Genomic DNA, 20,527 nt, shown 5'->3' with positions numbered 1-20,527 from the left:
AGATCCCGTGCACAGGCCACTGCACTGCAATCTGACAGTTAGATTACTCTTAGTTTTTCACCGGGAGTAGCTGATTAGAGTGTTTTAAGTACAGCTTTAAAAAAGAAAAGGCAAAAAACAAATTTAAGTTAAATACCCACTGTCCCATTATAAAACATAGCCACATTTTCAATAAAAGTAGGAGCTGCAGTCATCTTTGAACTCTGGAACTTCTGAAGTGACTCCATGGACCTGCAGTGTGGCAGAGACCACATGCTGGGGTCAGCCACTGGCACCCACCTCGTAATTCTCCTTTATCCAAAGCTCCCGCTTGAGAAACATTTCTTTCTGATGGTCCTCTAGGCTGTCAAACTGAGACTGGGACATCTTCATGGACTTACGGATGATGTAAAGTCTCTCTTCCTCCCCGTACTCTTTGCCTTTGATGTTAAAGTTATAGATCCACCTACAATACCAGGCTATGTAAGAGCACAGATGAACCGGGGCGAGGATGACCTGAAACAAGAGGAGGTCCCGAACTTGGGGTTTCTGGTAGCCCCCCTTTATGTCTATTTTACTTTTTATAATGTTCTTTATGATGTTCTCCTCCTCGTCACGGATTTCTTCTTTGGACTTCTTGTTTTTCCCTTTTTCTTTGGCTTTTTTGAGCAGTCCCTGCTCCTTGGCGATTTCTGTTGCCTGGATGCGGTACTTGGGCACTGTGGCTAAGTAGCTGATTGCTTTATTGTAGCTATTCCACCAGCTGAAATACTAGAACACAAAATAAATAAAAATAAGTCATTTTACTAGCAAAACTCATCAAAAGAAAGCCACAGCAGAAATCCCTGTGAATGCCCCCAAGAAACCTGGCTGACGGAAACTGAGGACCTCAGTCAGGTGTGCAGTCTCCTGCCCTGGCACCAGCCCTTGGCAGGGGAGGCAGGAGGATCAGGAGTTGGAAACTAACCGGGGCGAAGTAGAAAGAACCTATCTCAGAAAACCAGTGACAACAGTGACCTCGAAGATCTTCATCAGTATGACACCTCCTTCCCTTTGCCTGCCAGAATAAGATTAAACTGCATAGCAGCTAGTAAGACATTTGTTTAAAATTGGAAGGGTGTGATCTCAGGCAACTTTATTCTTTTTTCTCCTTCCTAAACCATCTACAAGTCTGACAGGAATGCTTACCACATTCTGAAACATAGACTCAAGTATATTGGAACTCTATGCATTTGGTTCAGTTCCCACACGAGTAACCCCTGGGATCTACCAGAAACAGCAGGAAGAGGAGGGCAATCCTTCTACAAATGCTAGGAGTTGAAATACACCACCTATGTGTTTATTAAGAAGCTGAATATTGTTTCTAGCAGTTAACCTAGAGAAGCAATCTCCAGGGTTAGAGAGAAAGCTCAAAGATTAAGAACACAAGATCTCCTTGCAGAACACCTCCGTTTGTTTTCCAGCTCACACAACTATAGGGAGAATGTCTCATGTACTGACTGGAAGCAACACCTGTCAATAAAAAGCTGATGGCCTATTAGCAAAAGGCAGGAAGCAGAAGGTGGGAGTTCCAAGAGAGAGACTGGAACTCTGGGAGATAGTCCGAATCGGAAGATTCAACACCCAGACTCAGAGAAAGTTGGTCATATGAAACCGAGGAGAGGGAAGCAGCCATGTCACAGACATGCGATAGTATAAATGGGTTAACTCAGTTAGGAGCTAGTTAGGGAGCAAGCCTAGGCAGTAATAATTCATAAGTCTCCGTGTCATGATTCGGGAACTGAGGCAGACATATAAGAAGCCCAAACGGATACATACAACCGCCTGTAACTCCAATTGCAGGAAAGCTGACACCCTCTTCTGGCCGCCACAGACACTAGGCACACACACACACACACACACACACACACACACACACACTGGTGGTTACACACGCACGCATATGTGCAGGCAAACACAGATACACATAAGAATAAAGCCTTTTAAAAACTAAAAGTAGTTCTCAAAGCTGCTGACTGTTTTCTTCCTGAGGAGCCCTCTCCCTCCAGACGAGCACTCGAGAGGCGTGGCTAGCTTAAGACTAACAGAGAGGACATCACTCCAGGCTCAACTCTGACTCTGTGGTAGTTTCAAACCACACCAAGAGTCCCTCTACCTCCTTGAATGTGAGCAGTGGCTCCTCCAGGGATGCAGGACTGTGTGCGGTGTTTGGGAGTACTAATGAAGGCAAGCACCATAGCATCAGCCAATGGGAAGCCAGCCTTATTATTATTATTAGGCCATGGTCAAGGGGTTCTTAACTTTTCCCAAGTTTATGAGAAACCACTGAAAAGTCCTATAAAGGCGACGATATGATCTGGCTGTTATGTGGTGGCCAAATACTCTTAGGAGGGAGAAGAGAAAAACGTTTCTTGTTTGTTTTATAGTATGCAATATTTGAGGTGGTTTAAATGGAAATTGTCCTGTAACTTCAAGTGTTTGGTGGCACTGTTTGGGAGGGTCTGAAACATCGAGGGTGTGGAGCTGTACTAGAAGAAGTGCAAGCCTGGGAGTGGGTTTTGAGAGTGTATAGCCTCTCTCCACTTTCCCATGATGAACTATGGTGGAAGTCATCAGTCAGGGCCACCTGCTACCATACCTTCCTCACTGTGAGGGACTCCCTCTGGAACTGTAAGTCACAGTTAATTCTTCCTTCTCCAAGTTATTTCTGTCCTGATATTTTATCACAGCAATAGAAAAGCAACTGCTAGACTAGTCACCATAGTTCCTCAGACTCCCTGATGACAAAGCCTCCCCTGCTAGGGGCCTGGGAGAGGGTGTGCACATGTGTGACACACGTGTGTGTGAAGAGACGCATCATGTGATACAGCACCATGCATAATGAATATGTACAATGAAAAAAAATCCTAAAAAACAAATCTCAACTGGAAACCAATTTACAAAGTATATTTATAATACAGATTTAATGGCACTAGGCAACAGAAATATATTTACACACAGAGCTATATATATATATTCATGAGTACACACCTGAAACATTGAAATGGCACACACACTGACCAAGATCACCACCCTAACGTCCACTTTTGGGGCTAGGCGCCTGCTGTAGTAGTGGTAGTAATGGCTATAGTATTCCTCTGGGTGATCCAGCATGTAGTCATAATCCTTCCGTGTTTCTTCATCCTGGGAAGTGAAGGAGATGCGACTTTACATGGTATTTCATTAAGAGCCTCAGTCTGTGATCTGTTAACTTTAATAAAATATCAAGTCAAAAAACTTTCCAATACTCTTAGAGGCATGTATACCAACCGTATGTTAGGTATAAAGACAGAATAAAAGCATTCCCCAAATTCTTTAGAATTATTAGTATTCTTGGGAAACCCAACATTTTGACAACAAATAACCTTCAGTTAATGCTATAAAACAATACTAAGTTCCTGTAACTTAAGGACATTCTGACACTTATTCATAAACCACAGAAAGGAAATGTGGCTCATCTACTATTTATATTCACAATCAGGTTTCAGCTTTGTCTAGAAAGTTTTCTGCTGAAAGCAATGATTAAGATAGCAAAAAGCAGGTAAAGCCAGTCTGTGCCTAACCATCTCTACAACACTGAGACAGCTCTGAGATAACACAAAGGTCAAAGTCTAGATTTATGACCTTTCTCTGAGCTTCATTCTTTCTTTGTAAAAAAGATACAGCCTGTCCTAATCTTTCCCATGGCTGCTCTGACATCAGAGGACACTGCGCAATCCCCTTGAAGATGTGCAGTACTTACTATCATGAAACAGTGACAGAGCCACCTCATAGAGAAGGTAACCTATTCCTATTCATATAGATTCTGTCCAAAGAATTCTGAAATGTTTTAGGGATACATGTACTTCTTTTTGTTTGTTTATGATGTGTGTGGGTTTGCATGTACACATGTTTATGTATGTGAGTACAGGCATGTGAGCGCCACAGCAGGTGTGGCCATCAGAGGACAGTATTCAGTGGCAGTCCTTACTAGCCACCTTGTTTGAGACAGGCTCTTCTTGTTCGCTGCTGTGTGCACCAAGCTCGATGGCCTGCATGCTTGCACGACTCTTCCATCTCCCCCTTCCATCTCACTTCCTTCTACGGTGGGAGAAGCCTGGGTTTATAGACACACAGCACCACACCCTGCTTATGTGGGCTCTGGGGATCTTACCTCAGGGCCTCATGCTTACACAGAGCAAGCACTTCCAATTCCCTCCTTCAGCATCTCCCATCACAGTAAATACTTCTTAAAAATCTCTTATTTTCTTATGTAGTCAGTATCTAACAGATAAACATTTTATTGAGCTACCTTGGATAAAGATTCAGTTTTATCTCAAAAGAAACCTAATTTTCAATTTGTCCCATTTTACAAAAATGGTAAAGACTAAGACCAAGTCAAAGTCTTTTCAAAGTTTTCTATATGGTGTGTAATAGAAACCATTGCAAAATAATGATAATAACCTGAGAGGTGCCCTTCTAGTCTAAACTGCTCATCCATCAAGCTACTGAGTGCCATGTTGCTGTGGCAGATGCCCTGGGTCTGTTTAGGGCTTGTCTCCTTTTGAGTCCTGCGATATCTAGCTTCTTATAATTAAAATAACAAGTTGGCTAATGATAAAATCTTCCCTGTGTTTACTAAAATCATCAGGTGTTATTTTTCTATATAAAAAAAAACCAACAACAACAACAACAAAAAAAAAAAAACAAACCTCTGAACTTAGGGCTGGAGAGATGGCTCAGCAGTTAAGAACAATGCCTCCTCTTCAGGGGTCCTGAGTTCAATTCCCAGCAACCACATGGTGGCTTACAACCATCATGGGTTCTAACTATAATGGGGTCTAGTGTCCTCTTCTGGCATGCATATAGAGCATTCAAATATATTAAATAAATCTTTTTTTAAAACCTCTGAACTTTAGTAAGAGTGCTCAATAAAAGTTATCCCACATTTATCATACTTAAAATATTTTAAGTCTCACTAGTGTAGGAACGTTAGTATTGAGTAGTCACAGGTACCTTTAAATGCTGTCTGACACCATGTGGAGGGCCAGGATAAGAACTGTCTGTTATGTATAAGCAAGAGCGGGATCGGGCTGACGCAGTCTTCAAATTCAAGCAAGTACATTCTCGTGTCAAAGGGTTTTCTCATGGCAGGCTCTGCCATCAAGGGACCATTCCTTACCAAGCCAGCAGCTTCTAACCTAGAAGGGGCCATCTCTACAGCAGTCACACAGGCAGCTCTGAGCACATCTCTTAAGGTGTCTCACTTGATACTTTAAATATCTTTATAGAATTTCCCTCTTCTCCCACCATGTTTTTGATTCTGGTGGCTAATTTTATAGAAATGTCCTCATTAGGCCTGAAACTTGATTTTAACCCAAGCTTCCAATCTTGACACACTGTATCCAAGCAAAAATCTTCGTGCTCCAACTACATTGCATGTAATTTTGAAACTAAATGCCACAATGAAATCAGATTCCGGCACCCTCTGCGGCAGTCTCCAGAGCCCTCTGTCCAGCTGTTGGGTTGTTGCACTCCTAGTTGAAGCATAGAACAAGGTGTTTGAACCCTGGTATATGGACACCAATGTGTGTGGATATTCACTCTTCTTTCTCCCCTTCTCTTAGTGAAGTTCACATTCTATGGAACACAGATGCCACTCCTGCTAAAGCATTATATCCAGACCTCCCCCAGAGTCACCATCTTCTTATGACTCCAGGTACTGGACTCCTGAGAGCGTGGTAGCCAAAGCTCCAGCAGTGACTCCATGCTCACCTAGTGTGCCCCTCTCCCAGGCCTGTTCCGAGCTTCCTAAGGCCTGGCACTACACAAGACTAGAAAAGGTCACAGGGCCAAATCTAACTTGTCTCAGGATGGTGTCTTTCTCTAAGGGGCACCACAACTGCATGTGCCTGTCTGGTTTTAGAGAGTCGAGCACCGGCCACCTCCGAGCTGTTATCATTTACTCATCTTACTTAACTCTCACTGGAAAGCCTTTTGTTCTTCTACAAAATGAAAAGAATCTTTGAGTGAAAGCATTCATGCAATTTAAAAAATATTGGAAGTTGGTACAAAGTTCTCTCAATAGACAGGGGTAAAAATCCTATTTTTCAGCAACCTACAAAGTTTAAGACACACAGCTACCAAGAAGAAGTAGGCAAAGACAGAACAAGAAGGCTCATCTTCCTTTTAGGAGACCGAACTAGAGAACTAAGGCACATTATTAATGTGATAGCTTCTCCATAAAACATCTTAGAACTAAGGCACATTATTAATGTGATAGCTTTCCCATAAAACATCTTAGAGATGAGGTTCCGAGGTTTCCCATATGAATGCTTCCTCACGGTCAGATTTAAATTTCCTTGGCATGCAACAAGGCTCCACACCAGTCCCAACTCACCTCCCAGCTTGTACCCCAGCCGACAGACAGCACTCTCTGGTTTTGGTAGACTCTTCCAATGCCATGTGTTTTCTCATGTCTGAACATTAAACACTCTCTAAATTAAAGCCTATTCCTTTTGTTAACCTTATGAACTACTGAAAGTCATGAATGCTGCTGCCTCAAACAGCTTTCTGTGATGATGAAGATGGAACCCAGGCCATTGAGCATGCTAGGCAAGTGCTCCACAGCTGAGTTACCCTCCTCACCCGGAACACTCCATTACACAGAGCACCTATTTATTATAGCACTTATCACATTGTAGTCATTAGGGGTTTCTTATCCTTGAATGGGAATTTCTTAGGAGGGAAGTGGTAGGGTGTTCATTAATCTCTATAGACCCAGGGCCTAGCTCAGTGCCTGGCAGTCAGTGTGTCATTTCAAAGCAGAGAGAGGTGTCTTAAGGTCTCCTCCTTCTACATCTTTCTCCAGCCACACAGGTCTGCAGCTCACCAGCGAGGCTGGGTGAGTGTCATATCACAAAAATGTCAGCTTGACAGAAATGACTGCTTGACTTTACAGCTTATGAAAGTATGCTAATGTGGCTAAAACATGTCGAACAGTTTAATATCTTACCTTTCAATAAGGTAGTACTTTTTCTTTCAGCAATATTGTGGATCTTAAGGTCCCAGGGTCAGGAGATTCCAACTTCTTTCCAAAATCAAAACTTATACTTGTTTCTTCCTGTCCTGAGCCTCGACAAGCAGGGCAATACATTCCTGGTTTCTAATGTCTACAGAGGTAAGTGGTGCTTCTGCTGGCGTCCATCCATCCCCAATCCTCTTGGGCATATGCAGGAGGACTGGAATACAACCACCAATATCTAGATCAAAAGCGAGCAAAGGCAACCCACACGCCAAGCAGCACTGAGCCTTCCTCCTCTCACGACAATGACCGCCCCCACCCCGAGCAAACCAGGACGTCCTCGGCTTAAAATAAGCTATGCACTGCTTTCTTTCAATAAACATGAATTGAAATGTAAGATACTGCAGACAGTTTTACATCAAAATGTTCTACTATACAGAATGGGGAAAGCATTTTCTGATGGTAAAGGACAGGAATTAAGAATATATGTAATTAGATTTTGTTCATTCTTTAAAATACATAGTAATCTTATTAACATACATGCATGTGCGCTCACTAACACACACACACACACACACACACACACACACACACATGATGATGCTTCAAAAATAAAACTTGTTTCCTTACATTTTTTCCAGGTCATTACATCCTGCTAAGGATTAAAAAACTTAACTGCTCTAAGTTTTATGTTCTTTCTTGTTCCCTGTCCCCCAATCAGTCACAAGTGCAATACCTTACCTGTCTTCTCATTCTAATGTCTCTACAGAGTCCATGATCCAACAGTCGATGCATTAGTGACACATGTACTTTCCCTGGCTTCTCTGATTCTCAACTGTCTTGAGCATATTCTAAATGTAACATAAACAACTACAACTCCATGAGCTCAAACCCAAGCCTGTTCTTTCTGACTCAGCTAATGGTATAGGTGTGCGCTCCACCTGAGCTTTAAATCTTCCTGTTCTGCAAATCATAACTTAAGGGATTAGCCCTGGGTTAGACACAGGGGAGATGAAAACACCAGCGAGATACAGCTCTAGCCTCAAGAATCCCCCTTTTTAGAAGGATCTAAAAAATAAAACGGATAATTTTATGTGCTACCAAAGGACTGAGGAACTCTGCGGGGTCCACAGGCAGTGAGGCTCACAGAAGAGATGAATCGAGGTAAGAACTGGGTCTTTGAACTTGGGTAAGAAGTGTTGGAACCTGTTGCAAGCATCAGAACCAGAAGCTAAGGTACGGAAGCTCTGAACAGTGGAACAATGGGGATATTTAGGAAGTAGTAGCAAAGAACTAGAAAGCAAGACTAGAGTTAGTTGTTGTCTCTGATGTTCAAAAGTGAAATGCTTCACAGTATGAGACCAACTGCAAGAAGTATAACTGGTTATTTTCAAGACATTTCTGTGGCATTAGTCTGAAAACAATGCAAAAAGAAAAGAAAAGAAAAAAAGATCAATAAGGAATAGTTTTTAGTGATTAAATAGAATATGGAGTACTTGTAATTAAAAGGATATACAACAATCAAAGGAGTCCAGTGTAATGGCACACACTTTGATCCCAGCACTCAGGAGGCAGAGGCAGGTGGATGTCTGTGAGCTCAAGGCCAGCCTGGACTACACAGTGAGTTCCAGGACAGCCAAGGCTGTGTAAAGAGAACCTGTCTCCAAAAAAAACCCAACCCAAACAAACAAAATCTAAGGAGATACTGAACATGATATTGAAGCTTCTAATTATATAGAATATGTGACCCACATAAGAACGAAGGACTAGGGAGCAAGCCTGAAGATTAGGGGAAATGGGAAGGAAAAACTGACTGGGTATATTTGTACTCTCTGCAGCCCCCAGGGCTCGTTTATTTACTACTTTGGAGAGATGTGCTTTGTTTATGAATAAGCTCCTTAAAACGCCAAGACAGAAGTAACTTGTGAAAACCTGGTAATAATGCTAACAACTTGTGTTCTCAGTAAGGAAAACTGTATCCAGTGAAAGGCCACTGAATACTACCTTACCAGCACATCAGCAGTCCCTATCAGACTTAAAACGTGCCACAACTTTTCTCTTTGGAATGATGTCGGCATCTCATAGGTTTTCTTATCAATTAATGAGTTAGACCACAATCTCTGACATACATTCCTTTTGTACCTGTGTGAAAAACAGCAGTCTCTTTTAAAGTTTAGTCTTTAACAAAGACAGTAAAATTACTTGTGCTACAGATAAATGGCTATTGAAAAACTAAGCTGGCAAAACAGGCAGGAGTGGGAGCCAACGCTTAAAAGTCAAGAGAGCGATGTAGTTGAGTTGGAGGAGCTCAGAGGGCCTGGGCAGATGGCTCAGTGAGCATGCCTATGCTGTACAAGTATGAGGACCATAGCCACAAGAGGAGTGAGTGAGCATGTAGGGCTCTGTAGTCCTGATGCACCGGATGAGGAGACAGAGCAGGGAAGCTACAGCAAGCTGGCTAGACTTAAATCAACTTGCTTCAGGTTCAGGAAGAGACCTTGTCTCAGAAAATAAGGTAATGAGTGTACCAGGTGGTGGTGGCACACTCCTTTAATCCTGTTACTCAGCAAGCAGGAAGCAAAAAGAAGCAGATCTCTCTGAGTTCAAGACCAGCCTCGTCTACAGAGTGAGTTCCAGGACAGCTAGGGCTACAGAGTGAAACCCTGTCTTGAAAAACAACAACAAAATATGTAAAGTGATTAAGGAAGGAACCTAACATTAACATAAACCCTCGGCTTCCACATCACTCAAACGTGTGTACACGCACCACATGTGTGCATCCACACACGTTACTCATGCATCTGTTCACAGGCACACACACCCCAAAACCCAAAGGGCTTAAAAATAGAAAAGAATACACAAAGACAGAAGCCAGCCGGGAGTGGTGGTGCATGCCTTTAATCCCAGCACTCGGGAGGCAGAGGCAGGCGGATTTCTGAATTCAAGGCTAGCCTGGTCTACAAAGTGAGTTCCAGGACAGCCAGGGCTATACAGAGAAACCCTGTCTTGAAAAAATAAAAATAAACAAAACAAAACAAAACAACAACAACAACAAAAAAAACAAAGACAGAAGTCTAAGAAAAAGTAAAGCCCAGAGCATAGGGATGAAAAGACTTACAATTCTATTAAGAAGGTTCAGTGTGTAGTTCCATGGTAGAATCCTTGCCTAGCATACCAAAAGCCTTCAGTTTAATCTCCAGCACCAAAAAAATAATTAATAATAAAAACAACTGGAAAAAAACTAAGTAATCATTGAAAAACATGGCTAGAAAGAGCAGAGGAGCAGCAGCACCAGCATCTATAATTCCAGTGACTCTGAAGACTGAGACAGGAGGATTACAGATGCAAAGCCTGCCACAGGCTTTTTGCAAAACTCTTTAAAAAGGACACTGAGGTGGAATAGATTTATTGAGCATTGCAAGAAATTCGGGGCTGAGGACTGAACCAGCCTCTGCTGTAAATATACTTTCTAATTTCATTAACGCACAAAGAGATACAAAATGACGCTCAACTCCTGGAGAACATTTTCCCTGACAACAGTCACAAGCCAAGGATCAGAAGGTTAGAGTGGTGTGGAGGAGCTACAGTGAAGCTGGACAGTTACTCCCAGTGCTTTGACCCCACAGTGCGATATGCTGCTGGCTCCAGGCTGCTAAGTCAGTCACTGCTCATGAGAGCTGCTTCCATAAGAAATGGCTTGGTCATGAAGCAATGCCTGCCTATGCCTGCAGGCTTGTAGTCCCTAACACATCTCAGCACTTTCCTTGAGCGGCTCTCTGAAATAAATGTAAGGCTGTGTTTTTTTTCCATCTTAAAACCTGCTGTAACTACGCAAACTATCAAGTTCAAACTTTTGAACAAAGCTTAAAGAGTTGAGCTGAGGGCCCAGCTCAGTTGGCAGTGCTTGCCTACAATGCTCAAAACATGGGTTTTGACCCCTAGCATTGCACAAACCCAGGCCTGGGGAGCTGGCTCTCAGTGGGTAAAGGGCAAACCACAAACACTATACACAAAATAATAACGGATCTAAGAAGAAGCAGGCACAGTGGTGCAGCACTATAGTTCTAGTATTTTTGAGGAAGAAGCAGGAATCTCAGAAAGAAGTTCAAGGCCACCTCTTCAGCTCCATAATGACTATCTCAAAAGGGGGAGGGGGAGCAGGCCATTCATCATCTAACCCCAAACTAAGTCTGAATCCCCTAAAGTAGCCCCTCCAATGGATTCTACAGTCTAGACTACAGAACCAAGAAACAGATCTATGAAAAGAAGGTTACCAATCCCCAGCAAAGGTCTTCGCACACTTCTGTCTATCCCAGATCTCCCTCATGATAAACCTGCATGAGCTGTGTTACACTGCCAACTGCTGGGGCCAGGAACAGAGGTCGGTGGAGACGTACTTGCCTAGTATACCTGAGGTCCTGGATTCAGCCCGAGCAACTGGGGTTAATTTATCAAGGAGTCAGTTCTTGACTAGAATTATATCACGTTAGGAATTTGGGGTTGATCAAGAGCTTTGATTAGCAGCTGACAAGGTCACACTCGGATACATCAGAATTAAGCATCTGGTATACAGATCAGCCTCAGACAGAGTAGGCAACAACGACCCGAGTTAAGGGATCATAAGAGAAGTTCTGTTGTAGTTTCAGAACTGAAAGTAAATGTAGTACAAATGCTATCACGCCTTTCCCAACCCACGGGAAATCACCAACCACATCATACCTTTCCACTAACCACAGGCAGGGCCTCACAGTCCTTACAAGTGTTGCAGGTACTCACGCTCCATCCAAGCAGACATGGGAAATTAAAACCACCTTCAGGCTATGATCTATAGCGGTGGTTCTCAACCTGTGGGTCTTGACTCTGCTGGTCACATATCAGATACCTGTGTATCAGATATTTACATTACAATTCATAACTAGCAAAATTACAGTTATGAAGTAGTAAAGAAATAATTTTATGGTTGGGGTCACCACAATGAAGAACTGTATTAAACGGCCAAAGCTTAGGAAGGTTGGGAAACACTGCTCTGTAAGGGTTACTTAATGTGGTTGTCTACTACCATCATAACTATAGCAGATATTTACATATTTTCATGATATCATGCTTCAGTATGAATGGGGAGGGGGCATTTTGAGTCCATGGTCTCAGTAAATACTTAAATCCCCATAAAACAACATGTTTATATATAACCTATATCCTCAATTAACAATACCTAACACAATGGAAATGCTAAGCATGCACATGTGCAGTACACTTATTTTGAGGCAGGGTCTCAGGCGGCACAGGCTAGCCTAAAAGTTCTTGGGTAATCAAGGATGGCCTTGAACTGCTGACCTTCCTATCTCTTAACTTCCCAGGTGAGTGCTACCACACCAAGTTCTTACTGTGCTAGAGATCAAACCCAAGGGCCTCATGCATGCATGCAGGCTGTCTACCAACTAAGCATCTAGAACTCCAGTCATTTCTTTGCCCCTCCAGAAATTTTGTGCCTAAGTTTGGCTGAATCCCTGAATGAAGAACCCATGAGCACAGACAGCTAATTATACCAATTCCCATGAATTGCTGATTAAAATCTTCATGACTGTAAAGATTTGGAATGTTAAAAAGTGTAGTCAATTTCTCCTCCCTAAAACAGTCTCTGGAGTGGGGTCGGCGAGTACCTCAGTCCTGGAGCCTTGAACACGTGACTCTGCACTTAAGTTCTCCTTCTGTCAGGAATGCCCTCTGCTGTCAACCTTGGTGGCTTTCTTTCAGACCTAGCTAACAGGCTACGCTTATCTGTCTCTAATCCCCCAAGAAAAAGTGCTTCCTTCTCATACTGAAATATGAACTGTAGGAAAGTATGACCACACAATAAGTACCTGTCTCCCTATTCTTAATAAAAGCTTAAAGTCATGCTAACCCTGGGGCCTCAAACCTGTGATCCAGCTACTTGGAAGACCAAGAAAGACTGATTATAAGGTTAAAGATCTGTCTCCTATGCAGTGAGTTCAAGGCCTGAGTAACTAAGATGGATGTTGCATCAACATTAAATTTTTTAAAAAAATTAAAATTGAAAAACAGAGATGGGTATGTGTCATAGAATAGCCTGTAAACCCAACTCTTGGGAGGCCAAGGCATAAGGAGTTCAAGGTCACCCTCAGCTACAAAGAGAGTTTGAGGCTAGCCAGCCTAAGCTATAGAAAGCCCTAACTCCAAACCAAGCCAAACCAAAATAAATAAATAATCTAGACCAGCATTGTGGCATAGCCTTTAATGAGGAGGCGGAGGTAGAATTTCTGTGAGTTCAAGGCCAATCTGGTCTGCATAGAGTTCCAGGATAGCCAAAGTTACATATAAGACCTTATCTCAAAAAAAAGAAAAGAAAAGAAAAAAAGTTCTGGGTATATAGCTCATATACAAAATTCAATTCTTGGTTTAAAAACAAAACAACAAAAAAAAACAGGGAGAGAGAGAGAGAGCTGTACCTCCACTGCCTCCTCCCCAGCACCTTGTGTGAGCTCAGGAAAGGACAGAGTCAGAAATCTCAGTAAGAAACCAGCAGAGAGTCACAGCACACGGCAGGGAGCGCAAAATCCTCCTTTTGCCAAATTCTCTCTAAGTGCTAGTTCTGCCACCTCAGCCACTGATAAAAAGAAAAATAAGCATTGTTCTTATGAAGCCTCGATTCCAAGACAGATCTAATCTCTTTACACGCTCTAACTTTTAATCAGATAACCGTCACACCAGAATATTCCTGTGACCTTTTCTATGTTCTTGTCGTGTTGTGAAATGTCCAAGTCTACTTTTTCATCTCGTACCGACCATAATTGTTCTAATTGAATCTTTTCTGGCTGTTCCTGAATCTGCTTACTCTGTGTTATTTCCTGTTTTGTTTTGTTTTAATCCAATTTTTACCTGCATTCACAGTTATGTTTGCTCTCATTTTAAAGCCCTAAACCATTGAACGTGGAAAGCACAGGTCTCCTCTCATGCAGGCTGCTTCACTCCCAGCCGCCCGGTTCATATTATCTGTACTACTCTAAAATCACAGTTCAAGTCAAACAGCAAAGTAGGCTGCACATATCCGTGTCAAACAGCAGGAACAGTTCCAATTTCCATCCTGTCCCAACTGTCTCCAAATGAGAGTTTAACTAATATTCACTCTCTGATGTGCCAGACATTGTGCTAGGTCCTGTGGATACACATGACAAAGGGGCAGTTAGTGCAAGAGAAGGGTCCCTGAAATTTACACTCAGTGTGATAAGTGCTATAGCCACAGCAGTAGTACCCATGGCCAGACTAGAGTGTTCCACCTCAGGAGACTCGGGGCTGACTGAGCCAGTGAGTCCACTTTCTTCCAAAGTCTAGGATTTCTCTCAATCCCCAACAGCCAAAAAAGCATACCACATCACACTGGCTTAACTCATATAGCCCTGTGTGAGATCACAACTGTCTGGAGTCATGTCGTGACCCAGGACTATAAAGGACTTGCTAACAGGAACCAAGTGTAACCTTGCATAAGCATCTGCACACGGACCGACAGTCTTTGCCCTCCATCACCCACCCCTTCTCTGGGTTTCCCTCAATCTCCTCATACACAGGCGGAATCACTTGTTCCTAAATTAGTAATGACCAAGTGTCTTACCTTCTTGTCTCATTAATTGTACTTAAGTCCTGTTGCTATATTTATTTTTAATACAAAAACAAAAAACAAACAAAAAAAGTAGGAAATAAACAAAGCCCACCTTGCAACCCTTGCTCTCAAAGGGACATTTGAGCACACAACCCCAGAACCACAAGTCCACTGACGGACGTCAAACATGAATGCAGTTCCACAAATGTGGAAGATGTACTTATGCTCAACATTTAGGAACAGGCTTCTGAGTGCCATTTTTTATCCTAGAGTCCAGAGCCCCTGCACCTCAATTTCCCCTACCAGTATACCTGACCAGATCCTAGCAAAGTTCATCTACATTTCTTATCCCCCACAAATCCGTCTTCCACACTAAGGATATGATACAAACAAACAGTGATAATCCGCATGGCCTCTGTAGGGATAACTGGAAGATCAACCCATCCTCCAAACTGGATGGCATCTTTATTAAGTCTTTGCATTACTCAGAAGTGTTATTCTTAGGCAAATTTCTCAGTTCTCCGTTACGACAGAAACACACATCAGGCAACCTATTTGTCTTCGACACCACAGCTTTTAAAGTCCTTTTCCAGGTGAAGACACTCCTAGCAGAGGAGATCCTAGCAGTATCCATTGAGAAGCTGAAGCTATGTTCAGATCTAAATTCTAAACAGGAATTTTCAGAGTTCTGCTGTGTCTTGATGGTAGTTCGGCTTGGGAGCTGGGGCTAGAACACTCCCCAGGGCTTTCTCCACAAGTGCCAAGCTCCAGAAGTTTCTAGTTCCCCGCTGGGAAGTGTTCTGAGCTGCTACAAACATCTTGCCAGAGTCAAGTAAAATGTTACTTTCTCTAGAAACTCTAGATATTTGGGGGGAGAGGGTGGTGGTGGTATGTATGTATGTATGTATGTATGTATTTGGAGACAGGGTTTCTCTGTGTAGCCCAATTATCCAGGAACTTGCTTTGTAAAACATGCTGGCCTCAAACTCAGAGATCCACCTGCCCCTGACTCCCAAATGCTGGGATTAAAGGTGTGCACCACCAGGCCAGATAACACACTTTATAACTGCCTAGAAGATCCTTGTTCTTGAGTGGACACATTGTTTTACCTAGCTTTTTATTTGCTGATAAATCAGTTCTAAACTTCAGAGTAGAAACCTGTAGAAGCAACTACCCAGAACAACCAGATTAGGCTTTGGAAACAGGATCTCTAAGAAAATGGCATAACTATTTTGAGTCCTAGGAGTCCTTCCATTGAGAATGTCACCTGCTGTCACTACATTTTAGTCCTGGCACTTGTTTTTAAAGTTCTTATGAACACCAAACACCCTTACCATTCCCCCACCAACCTACCCACCCATCTCTTGCCCCACAAAACCTAGGTGAAGGCAACAGATGCCAGAGCTTCTGCTCCTCTCTGTCCTGGATGCTCTCTCAGCAGAGCCCCCAGTGCACCTCGAGGCCTTTGGAAGGTTGGGCAGCATAGAACCACACGTTCCTCAGCAAACAGTTTGGGGTTCATGTGCTGGGCAGTCCCGGTGGAGCAAGTTCTTTCTGGTTTTTCTAAAGCCTGTTCTCTCAATCACTCTTTCCTCTAATAACAGGGACTAAGCCCTCTAATTTCAGCCCCTTTCTAACTGCTCGCCCACACCTCAACCAAGTGCCAATAAAAACTGTACTCTCACTAGCTGGTGAGAATTTAGTCAGTGAAGCACATTCTTAATAGGTACAAACGTCAAACTGCTCTAAGCCCGAAAGAAGAATTTGACTCAGAATTGTCAACTCTGTAAAGCCAACCTGGAGGATGAATCCACGGTTAGCAATAATACAGCTATCCAAAGAAGTCATTACAAGAAGGCTGGAAAACAAAACAAAACAACAAAAACTAGGAAAGAGACACAGCTAGGATGGTAACAGGGCTATGAGTGATGCTGCAGTCTTCGGATGGGGCTCCTGAAACAGAAATAACTCCCTCAAGCATGACATAACAGGTGATTTTTTTACATATACTGCAGTAATCAAAGAAAAGGGTGTCAGGCTAAATCCCCCTATATGCACAGCAGGCAACAAAACCTTTTTCAGATCACTACCCACATCCAATTTTTTTTTTCCTACTAGTAATTCTCAATCTTCTGCCCCAAGTCAAAAACAACTATCCAAGATCACTCGGGAGTTGTCAGAGCCAAAAGTCATAGTCCAGTCTTCCGACTGAGAGTTCGCTGTGTGTGTGTGTGTGTGTGTGTGTTTTTCTAGTTCTTTAGATCTACGGTAAATGTCATCATTGACATTATCCCAGAGGCCAAACTTCTGTCCTATCAAACTGGCACGATCAGTTGTTAATACTCAGTATTCCAGACCTTTCTGCTCTCTGTCCTATCCCAGATCCTAGCACTGACAACCACCCTGCTTTCTGAGCATGCACCTCAAGTTATCAGAATGCTTTTTACACCAAAAATAAAGTAAGTGCAAAGCTTTGCATAACAACTGTCCAAAAACAGAACTGGCTGTCCTCCAAAACTGTCCTCGGAGGGGGGTGGCCATGCTGGCTAACGGGCCGAGGTGGCTCATTCCACGGCCACGTGGGAAACGTGGACCTCCTAAAAGTCCAGGCGGCAGCAGTGTGCTAGGGTCGTAGAGGACCTGATCACCCGGCTGGGAGACCCAAATCCCCAGCCACCCATCTGCGCCCGCGAGCCTCACCTTGAGAGTCTCGTAGGCGGTCGCCACTAGCAGGAAAGCCTCGGCGCTCGGCGGTGCGCCCCCGGGGCCGTCCCCGGGCTCCGGCCGGTAGCGATCTGGGTGGTAGCGCCGGGCCAGCTGGCGGTAGGCCCGCGCGATCTCCGCCTTGCTGGCCGAGCGGCTCACGCCCAGCACCTCGTAGCAGTCGCGCGTGCCGCAGTACAGCCCTTCCACCAGGGCCTCGGCGGGCCGCGCCAGCAGCGGGACCAGCAGCAGCGGCGCCAGCAGCAGCCATGGGCGCTGACCGGCAGCCCCGGGTCCCCCGCGCAAAGCGAGCCGCGCCGCCATCCCCGCCTCGCTCGCCGCTCTGCCAGCACAGCGGCCGCGGCAGCTCTCCTCGGCGCCGGGCTCGGCCCCGCAGCCCGGTCCACGTCAGCAGGCCGCGCCTGTACGCAGGCGCAGGGGGCGTGGCGCCGCAGCCACTTCCGTCCCCGCGCGTTGCTAGGAGAGAAGGACGCCTCAGCCTCGGGCGGCTTCCTGTGTGTTGCGGAACCGGGTAGCCTTGGTAGCTCAGCGGTCTATTCTGAGGCGGAGGTAGGTGTCTGTCCGTCTGAGGCGCTCCGTGCCGCCCAGTGCCGCCCAGTCCACACGCACAGCCACACGCCACCTTCTCGACCTCGCTACTTCATCCGCTGCCGTAGGAACAATGGGCACTGGCATCCCGTCTCCAGGCCTGGACATCGTCCCCGCTCTAACCCAAACTGAAGATGAATTTAGACAATTTTACTGTTTCTCTCCCAGGAACCCTGAAAGTCGGTGGCCTGTTAGTTCTCTGTTTCTCTGCTTATTTATATTTTAGAGCAAACAGTTATTTGCCTGGAGGATATAAAACGTTTAGTAGTATCCCGGTACAGTCCACAAAGTGCCTGTAACACTATTCTCCCTAATTGTGACAATCAAAATACGGTTTAAGATTTTGCAAATGCTTCCAGGGAAATGAAGAGGTGGGGTGGGGAGAGAACACGCTCCACTAAGTTTGAATTTCAGATAAACAACAGTTTTAGCAACATCAAAGATGAAGGGTTTATTTGGGTTTAGCGTTCTAGGGAATACAGCCCTCACAGTCTGGAAGGCCTGGCAACAAAGTAGCTAGTTACACATTATCTGAAATCAGAATAAAGAAATGTGACCAATTTATTTTCTCCTTTTTTTTTTTTTTTTTTTTTTTTTTTTTTTGAGCCAACACCTCACTGCATGATGGTGGTGTGTCCATGTTCTTCTTACCTCAGTTACACTCTTCTGGAAAACAGCCTCACACATGCTCAGAGATGTGTTTCCATGGTGATTCTAAATCCAGTCGGGTTGATAAAGAAGATTAACCATGACCAGTATATACCACAGGACTGACTTTACAGTTTTCCCAGGTCTATGATTGGCAACTGGCTGACAACTGTATTAGGGACCTATCAATTGGGATTGGTCTGTACACCAAGTGAAGATTTGATAGACAATGTTAGGTATTCAGAAAGAATGCAGTTAAATTTTTCTAGTATCAATATGGACTTTAGCCCTCTATAAACCTCAGTTATTTCATTTCAAATAAATTCAAAGTGAGCCAAATACCTTTTTCAAGACGGGGAGTTTCTTTTAACAGTCACACTTGCAGATTTGAAGAGTAATCACACTGTGGTGGTTTGAATAAGAATGGTTGCTATAGGCTCAGATATTTGAATGCTTAGTTGCCAGGGATTGAGGGGGCTCTTCATAAGATTAGAAGACTTGAGAGGTATGGTCTTGTTGGAGGTAGGCTTTTGAGTTTTTCAAAAGGCCCCACCGAGGCCCCCCNCCCCCCCCCCCAAGAAATTAAACCTGTGAAACTCTAAGCAAGACTCAGTGCCTTCATTTATAAGAGCTGACTTGGTCGTGGTGTCTATTCACAGCAATAGAACAATGACTAAGACATACAGCTAATTCGGACCACTGCAGGAAGTCTCAGAATTAAAAATTTTCAAAGTGTAACCAGGCGGTGGTGGCGCATCATGCCTTTAATTTCAGCACTCAAGGAGGCAGAGGTAGGTAGATCGCAGGTCTCTATGAGTGGGACTATAGAATGGTCTACAGAGTGAGTTCCAGGACTGCCAGGGCTACACAGCGAAACCCTACCTCAAAAAAATTTTTTTAAAGTAAAATAAAGAAAAAAGTTTCAAAGTATATATATATTTTTATTGTTTGGGTGTGCTCTCATCTTTTTCTCACAATTTAACCCTGGCTGACCTACAGTTACTGTTATACACCTAGCTGGCCTTAAATTTGTGGCAATCTTACCACTTCTGCCCTCTGAGTGCTAAGGTTAAAGCATGAGCTACCATGCCTGTCTTTTTTTGAGTACACTGTAGCTATCTTCAGATACACCAGAAGAGGGCACCAGATCCCGTTACAGATGGTTGTGAGCCACCATGTGGTTGCAGGGAAGTGAACTCAGGACCTCTGGAGGAGCAGTCTGTGCTCATAACTGCTGAGCTATCTCTCCAGTCATCATCATCATCATCATCATCATCATCATCATCATCATTATTATTATTATTATTATTATTATTATTATTAACTGTATTTTTAAAAGCTGGTTTGAACACTGTTTTGAACTTCTTCCTGGTGATATTTATCATGTGTACCTCACTGCAAGTAGACTAATAACTGTCCTAACAATGTGAGAGACATGGTTAAAAGGGTGGAAACAATATCAATTTTATGGTTAGCCCTATTTTTAATATTAGCAGACTTGTATGAACGTAATCTCTCTTTGGCCTTCTTAACACCTGCCCACTTTTTGTGAAGAGGGAAATTCTAAGAGTTGTAAGTGATGTGCATCCCTGTAATCCTAGCATTCAACATATAAAGATAGAGGATCGAGATAGTGAATCTAGCCTGGGCTACCTGGTACAATCTTTTTGAAAGAAAGAAAGAGGAGAAAGAAAGAAAGATATTAATATGTATTTTCTCCTATTGTTTCTGAAATCCATCCACTTAAGGAGAAAATTCTCCTCATGTTAACTGCAGTTCTCCTCATACCCAGCATCTGGTACCACTTAACTCAGTAATCACCACAGTGAGAAGGTGGTCGTCCTGATTCCCCCACTCTTCTGGCATTCCTATTTGGAATAAGCAGAATAATACTAGTCCATACAAACCATCTTTTATTATTATTATTATTA

At 43.6% G+C, this 20,527-nt stretch overlaps 1 protein-coding gene across 2 annotated transcripts in view; it reads right to left on the bottom strand.

The window, feature by feature from the left end:
* The window catches only part of LOC110323052 (dnaJ homolog subfamily C member 25), a 22,218-nt gene extending 4,520 nt beyond the window's left edge, over positions 1-17,698 (bottom strand). The window contains exons 1-3 of one of the 2 annotated variants that reach the window (XM_021200095.1): positions 17,337-17,698; positions 3,010-3,162; positions 280-750 (exon numbers count right to left, since the gene is read on the bottom strand). In XM_021200095.1, coding sequence (XP_021055754.1) covers positions 280-750; positions 3,010-3,162; positions 17,337-17,663 — 951 coding nt within the window. In that variant the 5' untranslated portion in view covers positions 17,664-17,698. The remainder of the gene's footprint in view (positions 1-279; positions 751-3,009; positions 3,163-17,336) is intronic. The other variant, XM_029540121.1, reaches the window with a different exon arrangement.
* Between the last annotated feature and the right edge of the window lie 2,829 nt (positions 17,699-20,527).

Source organism: Mus pahari, chromosome 6 (assembly GCF_900095145.1).
Source record: "Mus pahari chromosome 6, PAHARI_EIJ_v1.1, whole genome shotgun sequence".
NCBI lineage: Eukaryota > Metazoa > Chordata > Mammalia > Rodentia > Muridae > Mus > Mus pahari.
Note: the sequence above shows the minus strand (reverse complement) of the source record. Positions and strands in the feature narration are given on the sequence as shown.